Below are 26,408 nucleotides of genomic sequence, written 5' to 3' on the forward strand. Positions count from 1 at the left end.
TTAGCACTTTTTGCCACCAAGAAATGCTCTAAGAATTAAAGCATGACAGAAAACTCCCTCAAATCACATTTTTAAAAGCATTCTCGAAGAGTGACTATCTTAGTAGGCATTATTGTCACCAGAAAGCCTCTGTTAATCTCACAAAGCATCTGCAATGAATAATCTTCCCCTCCCCCGTTCTTATTTGCTGCCAGAAACAGCTTATAAATGCTTACTTGAAATCTCTGCCAAAATTTTCTTTTAGGCACACTGATGTAAATAGAGAATATTTCCACTGATTTTGGTAGAATTTCTCCAGATTTACATGGGTGTGAATGAAACCTGAATTTCTCCTGGGTCTTTTTCTTCAGCTGCCACTCGCTGCCTGGGTGAGCAGCGGCGCTGCCGCCTCTGCTGTCAGTGGAAGGCAAGTGCTCGAGCCCTGCTTGTCTGTCGCTTGACAAATTATTATAAACAGATTTGAACAAATATTTCTTTACAAAACGAACTGGTCAGCAGGCTCCAGGCTCTATTCTCCTGATGCATTTTACAGGAAATAATATCAAGTTAGCTATTATGAAACTACCCCCTCCTCACACACACATAATTGCTTCCAGCTTGCTGATTATTACCCTTTCCTTAACTGATAGAGTGAGAAGAGAAATAAAAATATCTCCATACAGTGGGCCAAATCCTCATCTGGTATAAATCGACATAGCTCCATCAAAGTCAATAAAACCATGTTGATTTACACCAGTTGAGGAGCTGATGCACTATAATTTTTTACTTGCTTTTAAAAATAAAACCTTATGTGATTGTGTAACCAACATTGCAACAGAAACCAGCATTTTCTTTTGTGAAGTCAAACATGTGCCCTCCCTTTGACTTTCAAACATTTTCACTTAGATAGACCTTCTACAGCTTTTTTTTTTTTTTCTTTTTCCCCTCACCTTCTGGCACAATGCTCCTATGGCCCTTTTACTGGACCAGCATCATGACAGAGGTACAAATTGTGCTGAATGAGAATCAGACCCAAAATAATATTTTCACAGAGTAATGAGGATAAGGAATGACATTCTGCCACTATTCTTTCATACAAAAGAGAGAAAAGAGCTAAGCAAAACAAAAGATAATACAGTTATTTCTCTACCAGCTTTCTCTCTAGTCCCCACAATACTTTCCAGTTAGCTAACATATATTAGCAGTACTGAGCAATTAGTAATTCCCATCCGGGAATCACAGTATTGTAAACTGCTATTATAGATTAAGTTCTTTAAGTCATCTTTAAAACAATACAACAAGACTTGTTATTTATTACGAGGTTTATTATCCGATAGAAACTATGTGCTCTGCCTGGACAAAGTGAAATTTCAAAAGTCTTTCTTCAGTCTTCACTAAGGGCTGTCAAACACATGGTGGATCTTTTGGGAACACTCTTTGTCTCTTGTTCTGATCAAGACTATAAAGAGATGTTCTATGGCAAATCTTTTACATCAATTGCAGGGATTCTATGCATTTCCATGTCATCTTTCCCAAATCCCTCAATTTTTTGATTTGATTTGACTGCTTTGATTGGTTGTTTTGATTGATTTGTATATTCAGAAATTCACTATAATTTTGATAGCATCCTGAAAAATCCAAACATATTTATTGTTAATGTTGACACAGTTTTCTGTTGGTTCAGCAAAGGCTTTTAATGTTAAGAAAACTTTTATTTATTAATCCTTGTTAATTAGCAGCAGCTAATAGCATGCTGGTAGTTCTATTAAAGTTAATGGTAATGTTTCTTTGTAGGATCATAGGCTGTAATTTTCAACAGCTTTCCTGAGTACTGTAACAGATTAAGGTGTAATAAAAAAAAAATTGCAAAAGCATACATTTCCAAATGATTTCATGCAAAATCTGGGCAAGATTAAGCTCACTTTAAAATACACATTTCATTGCTTTGAATAACATCTTGAAAATCATTCAATGATGTCTGGCATTCAGTTGCAAAGGTTGAATTAGAATTTAGTTGCATGCTCTGGTCCCTTTTTTAATACACAAATTTTAATTCACAGGTCAGTCTGAGGTGCATTCAGATTGGCTGTAAAGCTTCCTGTAGAAAGACCTGAAAATTTCCTTATGGAAGGTACCACTGCACTATTAGTTTGATTTGGAAAAGATGTCACAGATTGCTTATCTCTATTAACCTGCGAAACCTGTGCTTTTGGGGTCCCACTTTTACTGTAACCTTTATCTTGTAATGAGGATTTGCCACCTGGTTCAATGAATGACTGAGATGTTGACGCAGAGAAATCCAATTCAGATCCTTCATTAGCCGTCTGTTTCCATGGTGAGATATGACTTGAAAACACAATCTAGTCCCTGGAGAAAACAGTGGTTCCCCAAGCACCCTATAAGCACATATTTATAGGCAGGCACTCTCCAGATCTGCGCAGAGGAAATTAAAATAAAACACGCACAAACTGGCAAACACTTCCCAGTCAGTCGGGACTGAAAGAGTGGCCCTGTCTGTAAAGGAAGACAATGGCAGATCTTGCCAAATAGCTCTGTCACACGTAGGGTAGGACAGCCTTGCATAACTTGGGCAAGAAGTATCAAGTCCTGCTGGGGACAAACAAAAGTTATTTGAAATGTTAGGTCCTGTCCTCCCTGGTACTGATGGGAACTAACAAGACTTTCCAAATTGAAGCCGCACGAGAAGACAAGGAATCAAGCAGAGTTTTACTTCCCTAGAAAGTGCAGTCATTTACAGGGCAGCAGTTGAGGCTTGCTGACTCTCAGGAGGAGCTCTCTGGGTCTGCGGGAGGCTTGCTTTCAAGCTGCCAGTTTAATAACCCAGAGCAGTCAACAGGCAGCCCTCTACAAAGCTGACCCCGTTTCCTACATGACAGCAACAACAACAGTCATATGGCAGTGTCCACACTTGTGAGGCTTGAGCTTTTCCTGGAAAAGTCACAAATTGCTCTTTGAGGAAGTCATGTCAGCCACTAGCAAGATGGATGATTTTGATGCCGAGTCCCCACAAACCATTTGCTACCGGGCTGGAGACTGGAGACCCGGACAGTGTGGTGCCCCGTTTTGGGGAACTTGGCTTCAGCTTTAACTGCTGAAAGCTTATTGAAGCAGGGTATTTCCAATTAAATGCTTCAAGCTCAATGCTCATTTCATCAGAAAAAGCAAATCTAACCTGTTCCAACCCAAGGTTCCTTCTTCCAAACATAAATAATACATGGAATAGACACAGAAGATTTGGGTATTTGGGTAATGTCTCAGACATGTCTCCCTTTTTATCTATAGCAAAACTTTTATTTTATTCCAAAGCATGGCAACAAAGATTGAAAAAAAAAAAAAGCATGTTTAAGGCATTGTCTTGCCTTAAACATGATGAAGCTCTGTGGCATCGTGGCATCTTTAGACTGGATTCTTGGCTTTGTAGACTAGAGAAACCTGAAAGTGTACTGAATATGAAGTCAAAACAGCTTGTTACCCAACTTGCTTTCTTCCACAGAGTACTGAAATATTAAGAACACAGGCAAATAATGCTTAGATACAAATCCCTTTGTTTGTGTGGGGTTGCATTTGTGTGTCTGAAGCCAAGCTGGGCGGTAGTTTTGCATTCTGTATCTTCGCGGTGAATTGTGCGGTTCTGAAATTTGAATAAGATAAGATCACAAACAAGTAAAAACATGTGTAGGCTGAAAAATCAATATGTTTCAAAATAACCGTTGAGAAACAAATTATTCCTGTATTAATGGAGTGAAAACTATGTCTAGGGATTCTGCTATTGCTGATACTGCTACTAATATCTGAAGCAGTATTATTAAGAATCGGAGCTGCCTTCATAGTTAAGATGTTAATCATGCCATCACCTAGAAATAAAGCGCTCAAAAGGCTGACAATAGTAAACTGCAATATCAGGGATTTTTTGATCTTCCCATTTTCTGCATAATAATTAGATCTTAAGAACTACAGTTCTTTTAAATCGCCCATGCTGAGGTCTGCTCTTTCCGTTTACTCTGACATTTTCTAATGTTTTAGCTGAATTATTCAGAATAGCTACTCCCTTGTTATGATGTTCCTATTTTTCAGTTCAGGACTCAACGTCATTGTCACTGAAAGATGGCAGAATTCCTGCTAACTTAATCACATTCAGACCTATACCATGCCTAACATCAGAAAGCCATTAATAACCAGCTTATACCAACCAAAGTCTGCTTTGTCTGTGATGACACATCTTAAAAATAGTTTCCTCTGAATGAAATCTACATTTCTGTACTGAATTATTACTTGCTGGGAGTCACTCTTTCAGTAACCCTTACACTTTGCTCAAACAAAACACTCATTGCCCTTGAGAAACACCTGAATAAGCCTTAGCTAATTTGATACAATTCAGAATAATTAAAGACAATAACTGAAAACTGTAGGCTACCAGCAACGTAAAGATTTCTTTTGCCACCAGAATCTTCTTTCAGCCCGTACTTCACTTCGGGCATTTAGGAATGCTACGGGATCTGAACACTCGACTTTGCAGAAATAATCCTAAGAATCCACAGTCTCTGTGTCTGGTATATAATTCACTGGGACAGAATTAAACATTTCCTGTTTATATTTCTTGCTATATGCTGAAGTCTACTGAGTGCTGACTTTGTCTACAAGCAAGCCACGGATGTACTAAACATCTGGGTATTAATAACACAGAATTCCCCAAATTCTCATCACCTCAGCAGATGATCGATTTTTTAAGAAGATACATAGGAAATAACTGTCTCATCCTCTCTACAGGTATGCCTTTGGTCAACAGCATTCTTTAGAGAAATGCTGTGTTGACAGGGAAAGGGACAGACTGCTGGGTTCTGAGGCTGTGGGAGGATTGTGGTCGTTATGACCGGGCAGCTAGGATTAGAGCAAAAAACCACTGTGGGTGTTAATTCTGGCCTTCAATACGGCCAGAGCGACTCAAGGAGCTTGTCAAGGCACACCATGTGGACACTTATCTTTCAATTATGCATTTTAGATAATACTTTTAAACACACTTGGCTTGCTTTTATCGATGCTTTCCAGTCAGAAAGTATAGTTCCACATAAAAATGGAGTTCCACTTTTATGTGGAACAAACAAACAAAACGGAAAAAAAAAAAAAAACAGAAATCAGCAGAAGCTTCCCAGTGGGAATCATACCAACAGTGCTTAAGATGGAATTTGGACTATAGGAACTACAAGCATGTCAGAAGCTCCCAATCCAGCTTCTTTGGTTTTGATGACAAGGGCGAGAAGTGCTGATTAAGGCAGCTCTGCAACTTCTAAAAGGAAAATCCTCACACAATATGTTAAATGGCAGAGGAAAGAGAAGAAATAAATAAAAGGAATGACCTACTTTTTAACCTATTTAACAATGTGTGTAAATATTTTCATCTACATGCCCTGAAGTTCCAAAGGTATTACCTTGGACATTCTTAAAGAGCTGTGAAACGACTTCTTACTTGCCAACTACAATTCAACTTTGAATAATCAATGACCACAGCCACTCTAGAAGAGATGCAAGTTGACAGCTGCAAATACATGTTAAAGGGCTGTTTATAACTGAATGATTAAGAGCAGACATTGGCAGGGGTCAGGGTTGGCAGCAAAGGTAAGGCCAGAGGCAGTAAGCAGGGCTGGGGCACACAGAAATGGCTCATCTGAAGGAAGGTAACAGCTTCTTGTGGTAGTGCTGGGAGCCTTACACATGAAGCTTTGGGAGCCACTTAAGGGAGTGGGGCTTTCTAGCTTGGAGAAGCCAGAATGAGACTTTAAGTCTGGTCGAATTTGCCAATTTTTGCTAGAATGTGGCCTAGTCCTGTTCTAGGAAGACCCATAGTGTTGTGACTTGATCCTATTACTTACAGGTCAGCAAGTCCTAAATCTGTCTTTCCAGTGCATTGCCAGCTCTTAGCTCCATATCATGGATCCTTCTGGAGCAGAGGTACTGAACAATGCAGCTTGTTTAGATCCTAGAACGGGTGTCCCAGCCCTTCTGAGCTCCTAGTGGTCCTGCAACTCCCTCTTGCTCCTCTACCCCAAGCCAGGATACGCTGTAGCATCTCCCTGTTTGCTGGGGCAGCAAGCCACAAGAATGTACCCCAGGGTAAGAGAAGACACTCCTGGGGAGAGGCTGAGTAATAGAGGTGGGAGGAAATGGCTTTGAAAGGGAGAAAGAGGCCAACAATTGGAAGAGCAGGAATCTCATTCCGTGGACTTCTTGTCCACGCTATCGAAAGTTTGGTCCCATTGTAACAAATCTTCTTTCCACCCCAGGGTAACGCCATTCAGTGTGCCTTCGATACTTGTGTTGGAACTTCTTAGACAATCCATTAAAATCCATCGTACATTAGACTACCAAACCGATGGCTAAAAACCACACGTGAGAGCTGCATTCAAAACAAAAATAAAAATGCAACGTGGCATTAACAAAACCCAAATGGAATTGAGACAATAATACAGATGTGGTCTTTATTTTTCCCACAAAATTTAATGTGGGCCTTGCTTGGAACATATCATAATATGCATTACTTGTTATGAATAAGAAAACCACTTATGACAGAGTACTCGATGGCATCTGCTATTACAAGATACATAAAAGCATTCTTAAATCCTATAAATATCACAATGAACTGTGACTTCTTTCTCCCCTGAAAAGTTCTTTAACATCAGAGCAAGCTAACTTTTGATGTATGTTACTACTGTAAAACTGGATATGACAGGCCAGCACTGAGCTGTGTTCATGAATAAGAATGCACTTAAAGTAATACTAGCAATTTATTCCATTTATTTTTCATAATAATCTATATTATTCTGAAATAGAAATTCTAGGAAACTAATGTGTTCAAAGATGTTAAAAAAAAAAACAAAAAACTGAAAAGGAATGTGTTAACAGAAGCGTTATAAATCTTACATGGAATATCTTGTAGAAACGTGTCTTTTAAAATTGGGTTGTGAAAAACAAGGTGAAATTCACCTTGTACAGTTAATATTTGCATACCACTTACTTCCCTTGCAGACTGTCAGAACAGGGACCCAGCTGAATCATTTGGTACATAATCTTTTTCTTATCTTTTCACGAGACAAAGTTCACAGAAAGTGATAAGGAGATGGAGCAAATCAGGAGGTGAGTTCTGAAATGATGAAAAGAGTACTTTCAAGCAGGAATCTGCTTTGCCTTTTTATTTTTTTGGCTGTCATGTTCTCATCATTTTCACCATCACTGCCTGACTGTTCAAAATATGGTGCTGATGAAAATCCTCCTTTGAAACAGGGTTTCATGCACCTGCAGGAACCGCGGACATGATAATCACTTATGCCAGTGAAGCAGCTTTAAGCCAGCTGAAATCAGCATCTCCTTCAGATGTCCTTGTTCTGTTCCTTTCTCAGGTAAACCTGGAAGAGAATAGCCCACATCTGGGGAACCTTCCCTGCCACTTCATTTTCCTAAGCAAAGCCTGTAAGTTTATGGTGTCTCTAGATAAGTTTTTTGTGTGTGTGTTACCTAGTATACTTTAAGTGATTATGAAGCTATCTCTGCAACGTTCAGGCTGCTCACTGTACTGGCAACCAAGCTAATTTAGTTTGAGGGTGCAATGTTCCTTTTTCCTTGTAACTGGCATTACCTATCTCTTAGATGCACATTGAGAGTTCCTCCCACTAAACATCTGATTGTCATAAAAGGGGAAAATAGCGTTTTCTTCTTGGCTTAGAAGTTATTATTTGAGTCTTTGAGTTAGGGCGTCTATCAGGAGGACAAAGGGATAATACTGGCTCTGTCCCTTCCTCTATAGTCCTTGTAAATAAACAGACAGTAAGCAATTTCTTTTGCCCAAATCCCATGCTTGGCCCTTAGGTCCATTCAATGCCCCAGAGGGCTCTTTCTCTTTTCTTTCTTGTTCCTTCTCAAACAGTGTAATACCCAGTCAGCCCCAGGATTTGTAGCTAGTTGTAAAAGGGCAAAGGTTTTACATGACTCTAGGCAACAGGAACACAAAAACAAAATTTCCGTCCCTTTGCTCTAGGCAACTGCTAGACAGAGGTTTTTTTTTTTTTTTTTTTTTTTTTTTTTTTTGTTCTGTTTTGTTTTGGCTTTTTTGTTTTGTTTTGTTTTGACTCCTGGAGGCAGTGCCTTTGCTCTTAATTCATTCACATCAACCTGGGAAAATCACACGGACTGCCAAGACTACTTCTTGCTCAGGCCTTCCTATTCAACCCATTGCCTTGCACAGTTGTTGCTTCGGTGTTTCCAGAGCTATCAGTGTACAAAGACACACATCCCAGGGCACCCTCCACTTAGCCTGAGAGAAGAGTCAGTAGGGCAGCAGGCTGTATAGATCAAGTATATGACCGTCAACAGATTAAAACCTTTTGATGTTGATGATGAACAATTTTCAGCATGGTGAAATGTTGACTCTCTTTTATTGCTGTACAAATTCTCATTATTTTCTCACCAGACAGAAGCTTGTGAGCATGTTTGTATAAGCAAGCAACAGGAATTCTAAAACGGTACCTGGGCTCGTTCATTGGAGAGCAATGAAAAGCAAACACGTCTGAATCCTATCTGTTGATATTAAAAAAATAATTGTTTCTTATTGCTGAGTCTATCCTTCTATCTCCACAGATGTCATAAAAAAAAAAAAAAGAGAGAAAGAGGGAAGGAAATAAAGAAGGAAAGAAGGAAAGAAGGAAAGAAGGAAAGAAGGAAAGAAGGAAAGAAGGGATGGTGAACATTTGAAGTATCCTGGGGTTTGTTTTGTTGTTTGAAGAATTAATCTGTGACTCCCAGCCCAGGGGGAGTGCTCCCCAGGCAAAGAATCACAGCAGATCAAGATCAGGTATATGCGGCCCATGCCATTTGTTTCTTTGCATGTGCTCTGGGAGTCAGAGTTCAGAAATAGTGAAGTGTAGGTTGCCCCAATGGGTCTGTGCCCTGCAGAGGTGTTCCTGGAGATGTGAAAATATTTATGGTTAGGGCAGTTAAGCTGGCTCCAGAGCTGTTTTGAACTATTGGAGTAGTGCCAAGGGTCTGGCTCAACTGATAGATTTTGTTTTCGGGTTGCATAAGCATAAGTAACCTGCAAGACTTGAATATTTTTTAGTACAATGGTTAAGTTCAGATAGGGTTACTTAAAGAGCAACTATAATAGGACTCCTGTAAGCATTTTTCACTTTACCCTAATTGCCCTCCCTAGAAGTTGCATCCTTGCATGTAGGCCTTTGGGCTCTGACCTTACAGCTGCTCAAGTGTTTTGACATATCAAACACTACCAAATGTTTTAAAGTCCTGCTAAGGGTGTGTATGTGTATTCACCTTCTCTTTTAGAAAAGCTGTAATCATATTCTTCCCTGATGTGAAGCTGCCAATCTTAGCCTGTATTATTTTTTGTTAGGACAGAATCATCAGGTTTTATAATGAACTAAAAAGTAATTTTAATATGATTGAACTTATGGGTGTAACATTTTCCCCTTCTGAATACTTTGTCTTCTTATTGTTCACCATACCTCTGCATTTTTTAAAAGTTCAAGCACACTAACAAGCTTTTCTTCTCACAGACTTTTTGCATAGGCTCTGGAATATGCTTTTATGAGGGGAAAGTATGTATGTCTTGATATACATGGCTGTTGACTTTCACCATCTGAAATGAATAAATTAAATTTGAATGTAAAGAAAATAGCGTGTTAAGTCAGGTGATAAGGCTGGATTTTTAGCTTGACTGCTACTACAAGAGGAAAGCATATTATGTCACATATTTCAGATACTTCAAGGCAAATCTCCCGGCGGTGGAACAAGCATATACTTACTTATAGCAGTCATCTGATACAGAATTAGGCTGAGTTCCTACATTGCCAAACTGGCACTCCAGACAAAAGGAACTTAATTCCAAATAATGCTAAAACTAGTCTACGCACAAACCTTGAGCTGGCTCATCTAGATCACTTTTTACACCTACTTAACTAAACACACTTAAAACCCCGTGTTAATGTGCTAATATGATGTTTACACCCTGTTTCTCAGTATGTCCACATGACGGTTCACACCACAGCAACTAAACTGATGCCAAAATAACTGTAGTTAAACTAGTTCATGGCCTTGTCTACGTGCATGGCTCACCATGTATCTCAGATTAGGGTTTAGGAGAAGACTGTGTTTAGAAAAAAAGAGAAATGTTCCCTCCTGTGTTTCCAAATGATGGGAAACAATTTACAGGAGCCTTTATTACAACACAAATACTTATGAAGTGAGAGTTCAAAAAATTGAAGGGACGGGTTGAATTTTACAAAGGCCTGCCTCGTACGCCAGGTCCGTACGCCACAGCAGTACGAAAGCCTCGATGTTAATTCCGGCTGAACCGAAGGCAGAAGCTCCCAGCTCGGGGCAGCACCGTGCTGCCCAGCCCCTCGGCGGGGCTAATGGCCTGCCTCAGGGGCAGAAGGACCCCTTCTCGCCGAGAGGCTTCACACGCACGACGGGGAGCGCGGCGGGGGAGCCCGGCCGGGGCGCCCACAGCCCCCGGCCGCCATTTGGCGCTGGGGTTGGCCCCTGGCCGCTTCCCGCTGTGGCGCAGCCCCGGCGGGCAGGTCCGGGCGGGCATTTCTCCGAAGCGCTTCCTCCCCGGCCTGCGCGGGTTAAGCTTTAACCGGCCGCCTTATCTCCAACAAGCCGCGCAGACACGCTGCCAGCCGGCCGCCGGCGGAGGGGCTGAATCCTGCACGGGTCGCTGCGGGTTTCTCTCCACCCACCGCCCCAGCCACCCGCACGGGAGGACGGCGGTGCCGGCAGGGGGGCACGGGGGGCGGCCCGCTGAAGGCACCGCGCCGCCATCCCCGCCCGGCACCGCCGCCGCCGCCAGGGGGAGCCCCGGCCGGGCCGCCCGGAGCCCCGTGCCGAGCCGAGCCGAGCCGTGCTGCGGGCCCCGGCCCCGCTCCCAGGCGCTGCCCGGCCCTAGGGCCGCCCGCCCCGGCATCGGTGAGGCGGGAGGGAGCCTGGCATAGGGCGCTGGGCCGGCGTGCCTCAGGGGCTGGCGGCTTGAGGGTCCCGTCCGTCCCGGGCACCCGTGTCCCTGTCCCCGGCCGAGGCAGGGGGAGAAAATGTCCGTCCGTGCCTGGCCGAGGTGGGGGAGCCGCCCGCGCGTAGGCACCGCGGCGGTGCCTCAGTGATGAAAATCCCCGCTGGTTTATAAGTGCCCCCCGAGCTGCTTAATACCCATCGCAGCCGCTGAGGCAAAACGTGCAATTCCGGGAGGTCCCTGCCTCCCAAAGCCCACATTAGCACCACTGACACCCGCAGAGCTCATCCACGCCCGGCTCGGTGTCGTCTGCCCAGCGCCGAGAGGCAGCCGGGCTGCGGCCAGGAGTGCTCGGGAGCTGCTCGCTCCTTTGTGTTGCTGGCCGGGCTTCGCTAGCTGGAAGAGCACTACTTCTGCTCGCTTTCGAAAAGTAGTTAAAAAAAAAGTTAAAGCTTTTCATAGCAACATTTTTATGTGAACATTAAAAGGGTTTCATATTTGTTGGCTTCAGAAATCGGTTTTAATCACAGGCGGTTGTGGAACTCATTGAGAATTTCGCCATTTACACAAAACTGAGCTTTGTTTCCTGGCATACCTTTTCCAATCCTCCTGATTTTTACGACAAATTGTCCTCCTGCCAGAAGATTCTTTAATACTGTGTGAATGAAGTATTATTTGTGGAAAAAAAAAAAAAAAGTGTTTTATTTCAACTTATGTCAGCTGTTAAGCATTTTTATCCAAGCATATGTACATGCAATATGCACAAGTACTAGATAATGCTGAGGTTGTAACTCCTTTTGCTGCTAAATTCTCAGTTGCACAACAGGCAAGAAATTGAGAATTGAGGTCATGCATATGCCTTGCATGGTTAAAAACCCATATAGGAAGCAGGAAATTCTCTCACTAAACTTTAGCTTTGTCACAGATGCACAACACACCCACTCACACCAAAAATCAAGGTAGTTGAGGGCAGTAATGAGAAGGGATAGGCATTTATACACTGATCGGATTGGTAGAAACGTCTTTGGCATAATCTGATATTTTGAATTTTCATGAGGTCTGGCATCTAAACTACTACCCGCCTGTTCCAGTGCTCTAGCCATCAAAATTCACAGTATGAGAAAAGCTTTCTCCTTCATACTGGCTTTAGTGGGGGCACTTGCCTAGATAAGAAAGAAGCACCTTGCAACACTTTCTCCTTTTTCTCATTATTAATTGTGTTTCGATCAGATAAGTAAGTGGTGCTACCTCTAACTGAAAGTTTTTTTAAGGTGGGGGGGAGAGAGGAGTCTAACCAGTTGCATCCATTAGGGACTAGGCAGAGCTGTAGGTGACCTATTGGTTCTCCTTAAAGGAGGCTTGTAGTTAAAAGTCACTTTCTGTTTCCTGGGGGATATGGGGATTGTTGGTACGCCTGTTTAAACTTTAATGTCCTTGTCTGTAAAGCTTTATTTTTATTTATTTATTTATGTTCAATTTTTGATGACATTTTGTAATTGTGATAACTAGGGTGCAAACTTTAAAAAGTATTTTAGACTGAAATATCTCAATTCAACCTTAAACGTGGGCATATTTAGAGATGCATAAACTGCTTCACTAGAAGGTGTCCCTGTAGAACAACAAACTGTACAGGTAGAAGCATTTTTACAACACTGTATTGTGTCTACATTGTGGGTTTCTACTGAATTAGGTCTCAACTACTATAACTTCCATGTCTGAACCTGGTATTAAGATTGTGAAGTCTCGTCTTTGCTTTTTGTTTATGAGCTCCCTAGATGACTGGCAATTGCTACTGAAATACTTTTCAATTCCTAATGCACAAACTACTGAATCTTTAGCAATTTCCTATCAGTTGTTGCACTAAATTGGTGCTGATAATGAAAAGGTTTAAACGTTATTCCTTGCTCTGAAAGCTTAGCAGTACAATAACAGTAATACAGTAACAATCCTAGTAACTTGCCAGCTGTTCTAAGTCTTCCAAAGCCAGCAAGACCAAAGCATGCACTGGATTTACCACTTTTTTCTTTTTTCTTTTTTTTTTTTTTCTGCATGATTTGTATAAAATTATAAAATAAACATATTTTCAAGTGCCTGAGTTTTAAGAAATGTAGAAATTCCATCAGTATCTCAACTCTTCTTGTGCCTGAGGCCGAAACAGGGGCATCATGTGGCAGTGTTGTACATCTAATACACTCCTGACCCCAGATCTGTGGGAGGAGGGAAGGTCATCATGGAGGCTGTGCCGAAGGAGCTCTCCTTCCAGAGGATCTCTTTTGCGGATAGTGTTCCCCTAAGGAATGTATTTTGTGGCTGTGACATAGCACAGTGACCTCCCCTGCAGCATTAGGACTGGGCACACCAGGCCTGGATGACTCTGCCCGCACGCTTTTAACACAACCAGTTAAAGAAAAACAGAGAGGTTCCAGCAGTGTCCCGCAAAAGCATGAAGTAAAAATTGCAGGACAAGGACAAAAATTGCAGTAAAAAGGACAAGGCACTTCTTTAGTCCTGCCCTCAATCTACGTGGGCTGAAGTGGTGCCCAGGGCCTGTGCCCAGGGCCTATGCCCAGGGCTAGCCCGCATGACGCCATGTGGGGAGACATCCAGGGTCCCCCTCTAGACAGGATGAGACTCAAGCAGCTTATCTGGCATCTTATTTGGCATCTGCCATCAGAATAGTGCCTACAAGTCAGTCTCCGTGCCTCAGCCCTCCAGAAGCCCTCTGTGAGAGGTGAGTAGCAAGACAGAGAAAAATAAGGTGTAGGCCAAAGCAGGCCTTTATGAAACGGGTGTCAGAATACTAGTCATAGTCACGAGTCATTACATTTGTCAAACGAATGGCTCAATGAAAGCCCAACATGGTGTGTATTTGAGCAGGATTTTATGCTTCTGATTGGCTCATCACTGTAATCTGGGACTAAATGACCCAGAACAGCTAATGGGCCAACTTCTCTTCATGTGCTACTAGGCAGCACCTACACTACATGGGATCTCTTTCGATAAGCAAACAAATTTGTCCAATCTCACTGTTACTGAAAAGGAAAAATAAATTAAAAAAAAAAAAAAAAAAGAGTTCAGAGTCATAGCAAAATCATAAAGTAAAGCAACATCCTTGAAATTATGGATTCTGCTCATTAACTGGGCAGAGATGTGTTGAATATAATTAATTAAAATAAAGTCAATGTGAACTTAGTAAGTCACAGGTTAGTATTATGCAGTTCTTGAGTTCTTAATCTTAAATTTGACTGCATAAAGAATATCTTGTTGATTAAGGTCCAGGTTTCAAACAGGTTGATGCAAGGTATTTCAATCTATTCTAAAATGCCATACATCACTGTAGCAGTGACAATGTGCATATATGGGAAAAGATAGCAAATTCAGCCATCTTTCATTCAGAATCATTCAGCAGTCATCAATCATTCTAAATATTGGTTAGCAATGAGAAATTCAGCATATTTTAGTGTGAGAAAATTACAGTAGTGTCAATACTCTGTATCCTGTGCATTACAACTGTAACTAAGAAAATGTAGTACCAATCCTCTCAAGAGTTTAAGCTGGTTTCAGAGACACTATTAGGAAATGAATACTGATTTCACAACATCATTTTATCATTTTGTAATCAGGTCGGAGGCCAATCATACACAGTCGTTGCTGCAAAGCAGATGAGGTCAGAGTTCCTCCCCACTAGTATAAGGTTATCAGCCTAAATACCTTTAATAGCCCTTTCTGAGAAAAAAAAAAAAAAAAAGGAAATGATTAAAGGAAACCTTAAAGGAATGTATCCCCTCACTTCTGGAGCTGCAAGGGAATTAAGCAGGCAATATCCACTAAAAGTAGTGAGAGCTATATTCTAAATCCTACTAAGCTGTGAAAAAAAAAATGAAAACAAAAGAACATGGAATAACTCTTTCTGTAGAACAATTCTGGTAAGAAACACCTCATTGCTCTCAGAGGGCTGTGGTGAGAGATGGGCCCTGGTGTATATTAAGGTATCAAAACTTGGCAATAGGCAGAGCAGACTCTGGTCATGACTTATTGCCCTCTATTCTGCTATAAGTGTGATGTCTGTGTTAAGACTATTATGGAACTAAAAAAAAAAAGGAAAAGAAAAGTGAATATACCAAAAAGTCACTGACCATAGGAATTGATTCTTTATCTCCTCCTTTATTTGTGTCTCACGTTGAATGCACCCAGTAGCTGCAGAATAAGGAACCTACTTTCCTTGTGATTACAGAAGTGCCTTAGAAACATGTTGAAATGCAACTGAGCTAGAATGAAAGAAAAATGAGATCTGTTGTAAAGAATCGTCTGCGTATCTCTTCCTTTTTTGACTGAAGTATGTTATTTATAAGCGAGTAAGTTATTAAAAACTGAGCATAGTTCCTTACAGCCAGTAAAAGACAATAGACCAAATGTTACTGTTACACACAGCTGGAGTGTATTGATAAAACCAGCACATTGTCTTTCCTCACATAGTTTAAAGTCTAAAAAAAAATATATGATCAAAAGAGTAAATGCTCAGCAAGGTGGTGGAGAAAGGGCAAAAGGTGAAAGAAGCTGTATCAGTGTGTTGTAAAACGCACAATCAGATAAATAAGGTGCTTTTGCTGGGTGCCTGAAGCTTTAAAAAAGTGATCTATGGTTTGCTTGTGTTATGGAAAGGAAGGATTTACAAAACTGCATTTGGAAAGAAAAAGGGTGCTGCTATCCCAAGAAAATCTATTCAGTGCATTAAAACTGAGATGATGCTCAAGTATATGTTACAGTTTTCTTCTTTTTTACACACTTGTCAATGCAGAAAAATATAGAGATTGTTGATATTATAACTATGTCGTTTGACTGAACAACTCACCAGTAATATATCACTTCAACAAATATGCTCATTTTTCAAGTTTATCTTTTCAAACACGTTTTTTACAACAAATAGAGTTGAGAGCCTAAAGTCTCTTTTGAAGTCCAGTGAAATTCTATATGAAGAAGTGAGTCCAATTAATTTTTTATTTTTTTATTTTATCTTTTTTCTGGCTTCAGCCAAAACCTGAAAGAACAAAGTGGCAACTTTGGGGAAGAAGATGAACAAAAAAAGATGAACAAAATGAATCAAAACTATAAGTGATGTGCTAAAAAATTCCAAACTAAATTATTACAAAGCAAGTGGCTAAACAGACTCTGAGGATAAAACTCTCCCAGTTGTGTGATACTACAGGTAAAACAGGTTGGGTCAAAGTTTTATTTTTGCATGGCTCCAAGTATATGATTTGGCTAAATATTAGTTACTCCAATATAAAGTCAGGTGTCAATTTAAAGTGGTAAGACTATACTAAAACAATTCCATGTGTTGCACTTGTTCCAGAATAACAAGAGTCACATATGGAACTATTTGGTAACGGTTGATGGGAACAGGTATTTTGGAGTATCTCTGTGTAAATCAGTTCTTGGTGGCTTAACGACAGGAAGAAATAGAATAAGACGAGGAGAAAAACAAATCTGTGATATAGCAAGTGAAAAGAAATAAAAAACTAGCAAAATTGTGGGGAGCTTTGAAGGACCAGCTGGGGGATTTGCCAGCACTGTCCCTAGAAAATTGTCCTACTGCTGTAAAGCGTAGAGACCTAGGATTTTTTAAGTTTTTATCTTCCCAGTACAACTATTTTTCAAGTTCTATGAATGAGAACTGCAGCCTCGCTCACTGGCAAAGGGACTCCATCTAGTATAGCTGTTAGTGTACAACAACATCTTTTAAAAACAAACCAACTTATTTTTTTTTGCCCTTTTGTGGTAAAATCCACATCAACAACCCTGTTCTTGTGTCTTGAGTCAAAACCGTACTTTCAGTGATGTCCTAAAAAAAATCCAACCCAAATTAGTACAAAAATTGAATACAGTGTAAAAACACAAGAAATATTCCCATGAAAGGAACATTTTTCAGATTTCTCAGAATTAATTTCTACTGAAATCTCAATGTCTCCTTGGTAGATGTTATCCTGTGTTGTAAAAAAAAATATCCTAGTTCCTGCTGACCTTACTGGGAGCAGAATCAGAGTCTGAATTAGTGGATTTTAAAGAACAGAGCTGGATTCAGAGGTGAAAACTGAACTGCTCCTCTGTATCCTAAGAATATCAAACCCTAGCACAGCCCTATTACTTAGTGAGGATCTGTTCACTGGAAAAATCACTGAGGGAATAATGAGGGGGGAAGAACAAGAGAGGGAGGAAAAGGTGAGAAGAAAAGAGAAAGAGGGCAAGAGAGAGCAAAAAGGAAAAGGGGATTTGCTTTTGATGTCACAGTTCTATCAACTCATGCATTTTTCATGGATACCAACTAATTCTGAAATAATGCTGTGCTGACAGTCCAAGCACACACACACGCACACAAGCAGCCATGCTCCCAAATATCATGGTAGTGGCTTAGAAATAATAAGATTTACAAAAATTATAAACTCAAAACTTTTATTTCCCTTCTAATTTGTGAGCCTTTTGAGATCACATATTCAGGCTCTTCTCTCAAACGTGAGATTTAGAAATATAATTATTTGTAGGGGAAGCTGAGGCTCCAATTTAATCACATCTACTGAAGAGCCAGAGCTTAAAACAAAGCTAAGGGTTGCAAAATCTCACTGTAATCGTAAGAATTGCCAACACTAAATGTCATAACCGTGGCAAACTGTACGGTTTTGATGCAAACCTAAAATTTATGAAATGTTAGAGGCATTAAAAGTGCATTAGCTGGAGTTGCACTCGTGCCCTTTGGTAGAAATTAATTAAAAACTGAAAGTGAAGCCAACTGGCAACTGAAAATAAGTTGGGAGGACTCAGAGGTAACCTGTTTTGTAGTTCAACCTTCAGATTTTGTAAACTGAACTAGAAGGCAGCACTGGCATTTCTCGGTGCTTTTGATTAAGACCTGATCACTTTTTAAACAAAGTAATTCACGAATTGGAGTGTAAACATTCTTCTAGGTTTTAGTCATCCGGGCTGCCGCAGTGCTGCTCGTTGCCCTCGCTTGCAGTGCTAATGAAAAACAACCTATGCACAGGTGCAGGAAACAGCACAGGATCTTCATTTGCCCGAGCACAATTTCAGGTTGTAACCCTGTACCTGGGTGTCAGCCTTCAGATACCAGTCACCTAAGCGCTCCTGTGGGGTTTTTACAACCGTGCAGTCGGTTTTCGTGTACGCTCGGGACCTGGCAGTGCTGAGCTGCGATGGACGTGGACCTCCTCCTGTGTTTTTACGTCTGTGAGCCGGCTGCCACTCCGGAGATCACCATTAGCTTAACACCCCGCTCTTCATCACCCACGGCACCCTGAGCGCGCCGGGCTAAGCCCTAAGAAAAGCGGGGAAAAATGAGCCGAGCGGCAGAACAATGTCCTGGCGATTCCCCCGAGGGGGGGCAGCGAGGCAGCGGCGCGCAGGGCCCCGTCTGACATGTTCGCAACCTGGCCGAGGGCACAGCCCTGCCCTCGGGGCCGGCCCGGGCTGGGGGGAGCCCCTCGGGACCCGCAGCCCGGCCCCTGGCGGGGGCAGCGGGCTCCGGTGCCCGGGTGCCGGTGCCCCGGGTGCCGCCGCCTCAGCGCAGCCCGGCCGGCCGGGCCTCCCCCCCCTCCCTTCCCTCCCTCCCTCCCTGTGCGCGCCGCAGATCGCAGGCTGATAATTCGAAAATGGAGGATGAGCCCTCTCAGCCATTAATTAATAATGTAGCTCGCTGTCTTCCTGTGTGACACACGCTGGAAGGCACCGAGCGGCCAATAAAGATGTAGGGGAGAGAAGTGGAAGGCTCCTCCCCGCCGCTCTTCCTGATTGAGGGCTCGGCGAAGTAGATCAAAAACTTCCCGGGAGCCGGGCCGGGGGGGGGCAGCGAGCAGGGACGAGCGGAGGGCGCCGCGTTTCGCACCCCGGGGCGGCTCGGGGCAGCACCAGGTAGGCGGCAGGGGGGCAGCGGAGCCCCGGGGTGCCCCCGGAGTGGCGGGGATGGAGGGCGGGGAGCCCCCCCCGAGCCGGGGCCAGGACCCCGCTAGGGCAGCGGGCCGGCAGGAAGCGAAGGAGGGCGATGAGCGGCGGCGGGCGGCAGGAGGAGGAGTGGAAGTTGGTGGCCGGGCCGGCGTGCGCGGCTCGGAGGCGGGGAAGGGGGGACCCGTGGGGGGGGGGCGGCGGAGACAAAGCGCGGCGGCCGGGGCCGGGGTATCCCCGCGGCGAGCACGTTGTGTGCGGCCGGGGCCGGGGCCGCGGCCGGGGTGGGCCGGGGGGGCGCCGCCCCCGCCCGGCGCTCGGCGTCATGGCCCCATTGTGAGGCTGCGGGAGGAGGCGGGGGAGGAAGGAGCCGCCGCTCGCTCCCCGCGCAGTCCCAGGCAGGCAGCGGCGTGTCAGGCACACAAAAGGCTGCCGCCGCCCGAGCCCGCCGCGCTCCGCCGCTCCTTCCCCGGCCCCCCCGGGGGGAGGGACACGCCGGGCCCGCTCCCTCCTCCCCGGGCCGGGGGCGCCGCCGCCCGCCCGCACTCACTGCCCGCCTTCCCTCCGTGTGTTTTTTCTTTTTTTTTTTTTCTTCTGCTTCTTCTTCTCACCCCCCTCCCCCCCCCCCCCCCCCCCGCCTCCTCTCCGGTTCGAAGCGGGTCCCGGGGCAGGAAGGAGACGACGGAGCGGGGCGATGCCGCTGCTGCACCGCAAGCCCTTCGTGAGGGAGAAGCCCCCCGCCGACCTGCGGCCGGACGAGCGCGTCTTCCACTGCAGGGTCACCAACGAGATCTTCAGGGACTACGAGTAAGCCGCGGACACCCCCCCCAACCCCCCCCCACGGCCTTTCCGCGGGGCAGGAGCGGTTGCAGCCCCCAACGGCTGACACCTGGGCGGGGAGGCGGGGGGAGGCGGCCGGGGGATTCCCCGGCAGCGCCGCGGGGAGCCCGGCGGGGCGGAGGGGAGGCGGCGGCGGCGGCTCGGAGGGGGGGGGGGGAGGCTGGCGCCGAGCCCGTGCCCCACCGAGGGGTGGGGGGAGAGGGCGGATCTCCCGGCCTGGGCAGGGGGAATCCCTGCCCGCCTTCCCCTGCTGGCGGGGGGATCCCGCCGGCCCCCTCCTCCTCCTCCTCCTCCTGCTGCTGCTGCCGCCGCCTCGGGGCAGGGGGCGCCGGCTGCCGCGCACCCCCGCGGGGAAGTGAAAGTTGCGGCGGGCGCTGCGAGCCCCGGCCCCGGCCCCTGCCCCGGCCCCGCCGCATGTCGCTAGGCCGGGACGCGCCGCCAACGGCCGCCGGGCCGGGCCCGGGCCGCACAACGGCGGCGGCCGCCCCTGCGTGAGGGGCCCGGCGGCCACCACTGTTGGGGGAGCTCCCGGCCGGCCCCCGGCCGCCGCGCTGGACCCCTTGTACCCGGCGGCCTCCCCCCAACCCCCCGCCGGGCCGGGCCGGGGTGTCAGAGCCGCCGCGCCGCCCATGGCCGCCCTCGCTCCGCCCTCCGCGGGCCCGGGAGCCGCTGCCCGGCCCGGCTGGAAGGGGCTCGGGAGGGCCGCGGGGCGCTGCACCTGTCCGCGGGGCGCACAGCCCGGCCCGGCGCCCTCACAGCAAGGGGAGCGCCCGGGGCTGGAAGCCGGCCCCGGGAGGGACACCTGTCCCGTCACGGCCCCCTCTTCTTATTCTTTTTTTTTTTTTTTTTTTCCTCGTGCGGTGAAAAGCCCGGTGGAGATTGTGCAAGCGCCGTTAAGGCGGCGCGGTGGAGGGAAGGCAGGGGTAGTCCCTAAGTTAGTGTCAGGGACTTGAGTGCTTGAGAGAACAATGGACGGAAAGTACTGGGACGGCTCGCTAACGCTGCTGCATGCGTGTCTCCGGACCCGCAGCCTCATCCAGCACCGTCCCCGCCTACAAAATCCCCCAAATCCAAGCTCATTTGATATATATAATAATAAAAGAAAAAAAAAAAAAAGACGTGTAGACTAATGAGATTTGTATCTGAAATACTTTTCATTCGCAGCATATGGAATGAGAGCACACCTAGATCTTTTTCATGTTTAGGCTTGTTTTTCCGACTCAAATACACTTCACCTAATAAAATCGTGAAGAAGTTGGATTAGGTAACTCCGGAGGGTAATGCCTCGCTGTTTCCTGGGCAATGCGCTGTGTGTGTGGGGGGAGAGGGGCGTTGAATGTTTCGTTGGGAATTTTCTTCCGAGTGTTTTCATTATAGGGCGTGTGAGGAGGTAACAAGCGAGAGCTGACAGCCTCCTGTTTCTGTAGGAATGGAGGCCCCCTCCCCCAGCTCCTAATATTTTGAAAGCTGCTTTTCTGGTTACAATTATTATTATCACGTAATTAGATGACTCTAGTGTTTGTTGACACCTCTGAAATGTGCTTCAGGTATATATAGTTTTGAGTAAATTTTAGCATGAAAGGTATCTTTTTTTAAATCAGACTTATTTACACTGCGAGGATGTTGCCATTAAGAAAAAGCATGAAAGACCAAATTCCGTATGTAACCCAACTTCGTGAATTAAGGGATGAATTTAGGCTTGTGTTCACACAGGCTATCCCTACACATGCCAGTGGGTGGTTAGCTCAGAGGTCAGGGCTAGGATATGGTATTTGGGGAAAATACCGTTGCCTTTCCCGCAGAAATTTCATCCCTGCTTGTTTTTTTCTCTTTCACTTTTCTATTTTCCCTGGTATTCGGCACTTCTCTACCTTGGATAAAATTGGTGCTTTGATTGACAAGCTTAGCGTTTTTTACGTGGCATGTTCTTTTGGCACAACTGTATTTGTTTACACCACAAACAACCCGCAATAATCTAATCTGCTGAAGAACGTTGGGTCACCTTTTGGCAAGTTTTACAGATGCTGTTCCGTCCTCCTGGTTGCAGCTCTTCCTACTTGCAAAGCGATGCTTCAAATAGCTGCTGTCCTCTGAGAGCACTTCCCTTTTCTTTGTCTAAACAAGGGCAATTAGGTTAATGATAGGGAGGGCCCACTTTTAAAAAAATGTATTAGTTCTTTCATGAAAGAAAACTGTTGTCCACATCGGTCCTTCCTGCATCTACTTTTGCCATAGTAACTGGATTTTTTTTTTTTTTTTGAAGGGGGAAATTTAAAGATTTCAGAATCTGACTAGATCAAACAGGCTGTATGATACGCATGGTAACCTGAATTCACCCCCACCTCCTCAAATATATATGTATGCTTTTAATTACTACAAACCACTAGCACTTAAGCTGTTTTTTTAAGAGTACAAATTTAGAACATTGAAAAGCTTCTTTCATGCTCACAGCAGCACTAGCAGAGATGAGTACGAATCACACATTGTATTCTTCTCTCCATAAAAACTCATACTAACGCAAGGAGAATTTGGCAAGACTAGCATTTTGTAAAGTGACTTTCCTGTTAAGAATGCATTTCCTTTCTGATCTGAAATACTATCACATAATTTTGTAATCCTTTAAAAGGGGGCACAGTGAGGTAGCAAAGTTCAGTTGTACTTATGAGGAGCTAAGGGAACTGATGTTTTTAATGCTTAATTGCCATCCTGATTGGGGGATGGATCAGGGGATAAATCAACAAAAGAGTGTCTGGAGCTGGAAGCGTAGTAGATGGAAAAGCAAGTAAGGGGGCGCACATTAAAAAAGTGGGATGTAGTTGCTAGTCTTTTTCACCTCGCTTTGGAAACTATGGGAAGTGTTGCTCATGAAGACAGCCTCATTTATTTTTTCCCATTTAAGAGGCCATTGATTTAAAGAGAGGATTTCATAGAGCTAAGAGAGTAAAGTAGTAGAGAGACAGCGGAAGGAATGTTTCTCATTCTAAAACATAGGGACTTAGTGGGTGGAAGGAGTTTTGTATCTTCAAAACCTACTAAAATGTTACTTATAGATTGGCCTATGGGACTATAAGTAAAAGTAAGGAAGAGGTCTCTTTAAAAGTCTTTTTAAAGTATCCTTAGTTTAATTAGGTGGACTCTTCTATTTTGTTGAAGATAAGCCCATAAATTGGAAGTATGTTTCTTAGTGTGTAATTAATCTGTAAGCCTTAAGGAGTAAGTGTCTTTTTCTTACATTTTATTTTGTATGTTGCTTTGTAGTATGTAGTGTTGGCCACTTCTGGAAACAGGTAGAGTACATGAACACCCCTGTTTGCCATGTACTGGATGGCAAAGTTCTTCTGTGAATATCCTGATACCATAGCCTATATAGATTACATGTTAGATTTAATGGGTTTCATGATTAAAACTTATATTGTCTACAAATTAGCCATTAAATAGATTTTGTTTTTACTCTCTCTTAGATCTCGCATAACCTTCTCCGTTTTTACATTCTCCAGACTATTCTTCTGTTTAAACGAGAACGAGCCCTCTCCCGACTTGTTTTTAATACATGCTTAAAAAAAATAAATAAAAATGAATGAAAGTAAATGGTTTGTAACAAGCACATGCTTGAAATACTAAAAATACAGTAGAACTTAGACTCAGTGGCAATACTTGGTTAGTTCAAGCACAAGCTACCTATTGCTGCTAGGCTTGGTTGATTTATTTCTTTCTTTTTCTCTGCTTACTGCACTTGCAATGGATATAAACTGCAAGTAATCTATTTCCACAATTATTTCCTTCTCCTAATGAACTGCCTCCTGTCAAATACTTACCAAGCAGCGGCACTAAACTGCTCAATGATTGCTGATCACTTTGCAGTTTAGCTTACCTTGCGTGGCAAACTATCTCTATAACATATGTGTAAAAAGATGCCCAGCTGAGAAGTCAGCATTATTTACTCGGTGGCCTGCAGCAGGGTGCAACATGGGCACCTTGGGCCTGGTGGGGCCTCGTGGGTGATCTTTGAGCGCTTGTACGAGCCCTCGTGTCTCGTGAGAACCATGTTGTAGGCAGTTGCACGGGTCTTGGAACAGCGAGAAAGCCCCACAGGCTGTAATCCCTAGATAAGGACGTCGATAGGGCTTTAGGTATGACGTGGCAGCAGATGCACTTGCTTTTGTGAATTTGAATCTGGCGTGGAATATGATCAAGTGTATGGCTGCTCTTTCCGGGAGGAGAAAGTACAGCGCTGCTGCTGGGCTGTTGTTTTGGTAGCTGCTGTGTGTGTGTGCTCTGGAAATCTTCTTGTGATAACCGAAACGTACCACAGAGACAGGGAAAGGAGGAGTGCTACAAATAAAATCTGCTGCCGTGCTGTTGTGATTTCTTTTTTTTCTTCCTCTCTCTCAAACTGAGTTAAAGTGAGATCATTAAAACATTGCAATAAAACTGTGTTAACAGACTAAGCCACAGATGGTTTTGATGTGCTCTGTGTAATGACTAGCTACAGACAAATAACGCCTTCAAAACTGAAAGCAAATTTTTTTTTTTTGGTACAAATTTTTTCTTCCCTTTGACTTTACGGGGGAAAAATCCACACAAAACAAAAGAGGAAATGAGCTGCAATGAAACTAGATACACAAAGCATTGTATGCAAATGGAAAAATGTTTTCCTCAAATATGTTTCAGTTCAAGTAATCTTAGAATTTTGTGTTTGAGGTAATCATGGGAAAAGAGACTTCAGAAGGTGTTTTTTTTTGTGTGTGGATTTTTTTTTTTTTTTAAAGAAGTTCAATGTTGCTGCTTTAAATAGTCCGAGTCCGCAGTGTCCCCTCACGGAGAGCAGTCCTTAAAGGCACCGTCAGCCTCCGGCTCTCCCTGCCTCTGTGTGCACGCTCTCTTTTCCTCAGTAATTTCTGAAAACTATGTGCTGATGGGTTTTTGAATAAGTCTTAGATTGCTTTTGTGCTTCCTGGCTGAAGGTAATTATTGGGAACCTCTTTGGTAAGTGAGAAACAGAAGTGTATGTAGAGAGACAGCAGTGCGAAGACTTTAGTAAATATATAACTTCATCCACTGAAGTCAGCAAGGCTACTTCAAGGTATCACGAATTTCATATAGAGGTAGTAAAATGCAGGGCAGAAATAAACAGCACACAATTCCTTCAGGTCTATTTCATTACCTTTTCTTAAAAATCTGTCAATTCCTCCTTATCTAACCTGTTTTTTAAACGTTTCAGTAACTGTTCTGTGCTTTATTGCTACTCATTTGTTTATTTTGTGCTAATACCTGTTTGGATCCAATCTGGTTGACAGCAGCAAACAGGCAGCGTTCTGTCCTATCCACAGGCAGACTGCCTGCCAGCCGTTCTTCATGTATCGAAGAACAATCCATCTCCTTCTCTCTCCTTTGTTCTCCATTTCTTGTTTAGAGTAGGCAAATTGAAGTTATTCTTTATAACAGGTGTTGTCAGATGTATGAGTTACACACAAATGATACAAAAATTCTGTAACTTTGTAGTTGTTAGATATTATTCATATAATGTGTATTTCCTCTTCTGTCCTAATTCCCTTCTTGTCACAGCTGATGTTCTTCCTAAAGCATCTTTCTTTCACTCAGAGGAATCCTCTGCTTGCACAGAAAGGATTATCTGAGCCAGGACCCTCTATTGTCCTTAATCTGGAATTTCCATTTTCATTTCCAAACGGTTATTGCTGCGTCTGTCCAGCTGCAGTGAATGTTATCATCGGTGTGACTGGTGTACGTTTGTGGGCTTGAGTTTGCAGGGAGCCTGCAATAAACTGAAGTGTGAACTGTACAGCTCTTTAACCCCATTAGGAGAAATGATTTGAGCAGTTCCATCCCTATAAAAACGGCAACACTGCGCTGTGTAACTTTTCTTAAAGAAATGAAACTTCAGCGTAAGGGTCTCAAGTAGCATGCAACACTCTGTAGGTATTGTGTCTGCCTCGAAACAGCTATGTTAGACTGATACAAGGCAAAAACCCCCAAATTTGTCATGTTGCATACCTACAAATACTACTCTGTTAAGAGTTGGAAAAGGCAAATAAATGCCTACGCTGGGTCCACTGAAACATTGTTCTGCTGTCAGATCACTGATTTGTAGTATGTGATACGTATTAACGTGGTTCTCTGAGTGGCTACCTTATCTATATCATCTAGAAAGTGTTTTAACAAATCACTGTGTTTCTGATATCTGTCAAAAATCGACAGCTATTGACTAATGAAAGCCCTTCTTTCTCGATCCCAGTGTAATAACCAGTAAGTAAGCAATAGCAATGCTGTAATTTTAGCATTAATTGGAAATACAGGGAAGGAAGAGAATCAATATTTGCTGATGGAACAAAGGAGGAGAAGAATCTGTATGGAAAAAAATGGTTCAATGCTTTTTCTAAGAGCAGTACAAACAGTGAAGGAATAAAAACTATTTAGAGAAGTACTTGACATTATTTTTTTTTTACCACTCCATCTTTTCATTTGTGAGCTGGGGCACTCCAAATCTGAAACTTACTCAAGTTTCAACATGTTTGTGTGATCTTAAGGTTGTTCTGTGTTTATACAACTTTAGACCCTCCTCCTGCAAATATGTGAGGAAATACAGGGG

The 26,408-nt window shown here is 43.8% G+C and overlaps 1 protein-coding gene and 1 long non-coding RNA gene across 4 annotated transcripts in view; both read left to right on the top strand.

Moving 5' to 3' along the window:
* LOC113843859 (uncharacterized) overlaps window positions 1–9,832 on the top strand; it is a 59,935-nt gene extending 50,103 nt beyond the window's left edge. The window contains exon 6 of the long non-coding RNA XR_003497730.3: window positions 7,392–9,832. This is a non-coding gene — a long non-coding RNA (uncharacterized lncRNA). The remainder of the gene's footprint in view (window positions 1–7,391) is intronic.
* An 8,827-nt stretch (window positions 9,833–18,659) lies between these two features.
* BAZ1A (bromodomain adjacent to zinc finger domain 1A) overlaps window positions 18,660–26,408 on the top strand; it is a 60,897-nt gene continuing 53,148 nt past the window's right edge. For all 3 annotated transcript variants that reach the window (XM_038179820.2, XM_072038491.1, XM_072038490.1), the window contains exons 1-2: window positions 18,660–18,931; window positions 19,618–19,768. In XM_038179820.2, coding sequence (XP_038035748.1) covers window positions 19,656–19,768 — 113 coding nt within the window. In that variant the 5' untranslated portion in view covers window positions 18,660–18,931; window positions 19,618–19,655. The remainder of the gene's footprint in view (window positions 18,932–19,617; window positions 19,769–26,408) is intronic.

Source organism: Anas platyrhynchos, chromosome 5 (genome assembly GCF_047663525.1).
Source record: "Anas platyrhynchos isolate ZD024472 breed Pekin duck chromosome 5, IASCAAS_PekinDuck_T2T, whole genome shotgun sequence".
Taxonomy (NCBI): Eukaryota; Metazoa; Chordata; class Aves; order Anseriformes; family Anatidae; genus Anas; species Anas platyrhynchos.